At 59.0% G+C, this 3,542-nt stretch overlaps 1 protein-coding gene across 1 annotated transcript; it reads left to right on the top strand.

Annotated features, from left to right (window-relative positions):
• Positions 1-1,448: 1,448 nt before the first annotated feature.
• On the top strand, positions 1,449-3,250 carry LOC142829100 (uncharacterized). The gene is made up of 2 exons (XM_075926855.1): positions 1,449-2,385; positions 2,581-3,250. The coding sequence occupies exons 1-2, from the start codon at positions 1,836-1,838 to the stop codon at positions 3,117-3,119; spliced, it is 1,089 nt and encodes a 362-aa protein (XP_075782970.1). The 5' UTR covers positions 1,449-1,835; the 3' UTR covers positions 3,120-3,250.
• The last annotated feature ends 292 nt before the right edge of the window (positions 3,251-3,542 follow it).

Here is a 3,542-nt window from a genome sequence, read left to right as displayed (position 1 = left end):
TTCGCCTGGCACCCCTCGCTGCTGCTTCTGATACAGAGTCAGTTACATGGCATGGCAGGGGCTCCCCAGGAATTCCCACCCTCTGGATATTATTGAATGGTCATGTAACCGATAATATTTTGTGTGGTTACGTGACTATTCAATTAATCACTAAAGTCCCTAATCCCTATCTACTACAGGGGAATCATTTCAAAAAAATTGAGGGGGAAAGTTGTGTCAGAGTCTCCACTTCTTGCTCCCCATGGAAGGTGCCGTGGCCCATGGAGGGTTAGCAGACTGGTCTCATCCCAGAAGAAGACCAGGAGGTGCTGAATTAGTGCTGTCCTGGGGTGTGCGGTGGGCTTTCAGGGAGAGGTTTCAGCTATGGCCAGAGCAGGATAGGGACTAGCACGCAGCTTGCTCCTCACTTCTGGCCCTGACTGCTACAGCTCGTTTCCTATCCCATTGGTGAGGAGAGGGATGTCGCACCAGAAACCACTCGACAATCTGCTGCTCCCTTCCTCATCAGCCTATGGCAGATTTGGTCCAAACGCTTCTCAGTCATGATGATAGGGACAAATCAGAGTGAGTGGCATTGTGACCTGATGCATGGGGTCACAATGTTGTTCAAATTTGACTCCCTCCCTTCTGTCATAGTAGAGGAACAGCTGGGTCAAATATGTTGCCCTAGGCAGCTGCCTACAACTCTTGGGAGGGCAAACCAAAGTGTGAGGAGCAACTGCTCCCTTTCCCCATTGCAAATGACTCTCTTGATCTACCAGCTGGGGTACAGGCACCTGTCCTCTATGAGGCCTGCAGGGAGAAAAACACCTTTCATCCCAACTCTAGGTAATGCCTCCTGCAGCCTTAGCCTTTCCCAGCAGGGGGCGCTGTAAGGATACATGGGAAGGTCTGCTTCTGGAGGCTCTCCCTGGGAGGAGGGGTGATGTACAGGAGCAGTGTCTCCTGTTCCTTGCCTAAAGCCCAGTGCTGGGGGAATTGTGGTGGGCTGGGGGCTGTGCGTGGCAGGTACTTGGTGATTTTCCCCATTACATAAATAAGCTGACTAGTCTCTGCTTGAACAGAAAACAATGAGCCAGGTTCAGCCAGGTCCAGGTCTCATCCACTTGTCCAACCAGTCCTGCTCTGTCACTTCTGCGCTGGCTCCCTAGCAGCCCTCAGCCACCTTGTCCAGCTCTTCTTATGAAGACACTCCCACCTCCTCCTCCCAAGGCAGCTCTCTGAGTAAAGACCAGTGCAGCCTTAGCCTGGGACTCAGGGGCAGAGGAAGAGGGACAGTCTACTAAAAAACTTCAGCAGTGTAGCCGAGTTAGTCTGTAACAGGAAAAACTTTACAACGAAAAGTCTAGTAGCACCTTAAAGACTAACAAAACATATAGTTGGTATCACGAGCTTTCGTGGGCACAACAAATTAATTAATCATTAATGGATCTCCAAGTCACTGTGGGTATGTCTACACTAGAAAGTTAGTTCGAACTAACGGACGTTAGTTCGAACTAACTTTCCTATGCGCTACACTAGCGCTCCGTTAGTTCGAACTTAATTCGAACTAACGGAGCGCTTAGTTCGAACTAGGTAAACCTCATTTTACGAGGACTAACGCCTAGTTCGAACTAGCTAGTTCGAACTAAGGGCTGTGTAGCCCTTTAGTTCGAACTAGTGGGAGGCTAAGGCTTCCCAGGTTTCCCTGGTGGCCACTCTGGCCAACACCAGGGAAACTCTATTGCCCCCCTCCCGGCCCCGGAGCCCTTAAAGGGCCACGGGCTGGCTACTCACTTTGTGCCAGTTGCAAGGCTGCAAGCACCCGTGCCTGCACAGCCTGCACCTGCCACAGGATGAGCCAGCCATCCGAGGGCTCCCAGCCCTCCACTGCTCCCCACGACCAGCCTGGCGGCTCCCAGGAGCCTGCCCGGGGGCGCAAAAGGCGGGCGCCCGCCTGGTCAAGTGCGGAGATCGTGGACCTCATCGAGGTTTGGGGGGAAGCCTCCAATGTCCACGATCTCCGCACTAGCCACCGGAATGCGGCCGTCTATGGACGCATGGCTGCCAGCCTGGCCGCCAGGGGCCACCAGCGCAGCCGGGAGCAGGTGCGCTGCAAGATTAAAGACTTGCGGCAGTCCTACTCCCGGGCCTGCCTGCCAGGGGCTGACCCGGAGGCCTGCCCCCACTTCCATGCCCTGGACCGCCTCCTGGGGGCTCATGCCGTCCCTGCCCCCCGGGACGTGATTGACCCCGGGGCAGAGGGACCGCTCCTGGACACCGAGGAGGAGCAAGAGGGCTCTGAGAGCCAGGAGCCTGCTGCCAGCCTTCCCAGGACCCGGGACCCCCGAGGCACCCCACAGAGCCGCTCGCCTGCATCATCAGAGGCCGGGGAGGCGTCCACCTGTGAGTACCCTCGTGTTCCCCTTATGTGTACGGGGGGCTGGGGCGAGAGGGAGCCCCGGGACCGTGCGCCTGGGCCTTGCCCACCACGGAGCAGCAGCTGGGGATCCTGCAGGGGCCCTGGCCTTGCAGAGGGGAGCTGGGTTTCACACACCTGGGCCCCTGGGGTCATTGACCGCTGGTCTTCTTGCACCACAGCTGCAGCACCGGGGACTGCAGGGCGCACCACACCGCCTGCAGCAGCCGCCCGCGCCCGGGCAAGCAGGACAGCCAGGAACCAGGAGGACTACCAGAGGCGGCATCTCCGGTTCCTGGACCGACAGCTCCGTCTCCAGGACCACTGGGTCCAGGAGGACCTCAGGCTGCGCCAGAGGAGTCTGGAGGCCCTGGAGGAGCAGGGCCGTGCCCTGCGAGGCCACCTCCAGAGCCTGCTAGACCGCTTTCCATTTCCTCCTCCCCCTGCTCCCCCTCTTGCTCCCCCTCTTGCTCCCCCTGCTCCCCCTCTTGCTCCCCCTCTTGCTCCCCCTGCTCCCCCTCTTGCTCCCCCTCTTGCTCCCCCTGCTCCCCCTCTTGCTCCCCCTCTTGCTCCCCCTGCTCCTCCTGCTCCTCCTGCTTCCGCTCCTGCTTCCTCCACACCCCCTGTCCTCTCTGCCCCCCCCTCCACAACCATTCCCCACCGACGCCCCCGGACCCGCAGTGTGGCGAGACGGGAGAGGCACCCAGACTCCCACCCCTGAGCTTTCCTTTCCCTTCCTCCCTTCCCTCCCCTCCCCTTCCAGCTCCCTCGTCCCAGGTTTCCCCCTCCCTTCTCCCACCTTCATTCCTCCCTCCCCCACCCCAGTTCTGTGAAATAAACAGACGTTTTTGTTGGAAAAACAGGTGTCTTTATTTGACAGTAGGTAGGGAGGGGAAAGGGGAAGGGGGGGGTAGGGTGGAAGAAGGCCCCGGTGGGGCATGCAGGGAGAGGTCAGTCCTCCTCCTCCTCCACCTGGAAGCTCTCCCGCAGGGCTTCCCGGATCCGGATGGCCCCCCGCTGGGCTTCCCGGACGGCGGCGGTGCGGGGCTGACCGTAGTGTCCAGCCATGCGGTCAGCCTCAGCCATCCAGGCTGGCAAGAAAGCCTCCCCCTTCCGCTCACACAAATTGTGGAGCACACAACAT

This window comes from Pelodiscus sinensis, chromosome 4 (genome assembly GCF_049634645.1).
Source record: "Pelodiscus sinensis isolate JC-2024 chromosome 4, ASM4963464v1, whole genome shotgun sequence".
Taxonomy (NCBI): domain Eukaryota; kingdom Metazoa; phylum Chordata; order Testudines; family Trionychidae; genus Pelodiscus; species Pelodiscus sinensis.
Note: the sequence above shows the minus strand (reverse complement) of the source record. Positions and strands in the feature narration are given on the sequence as shown.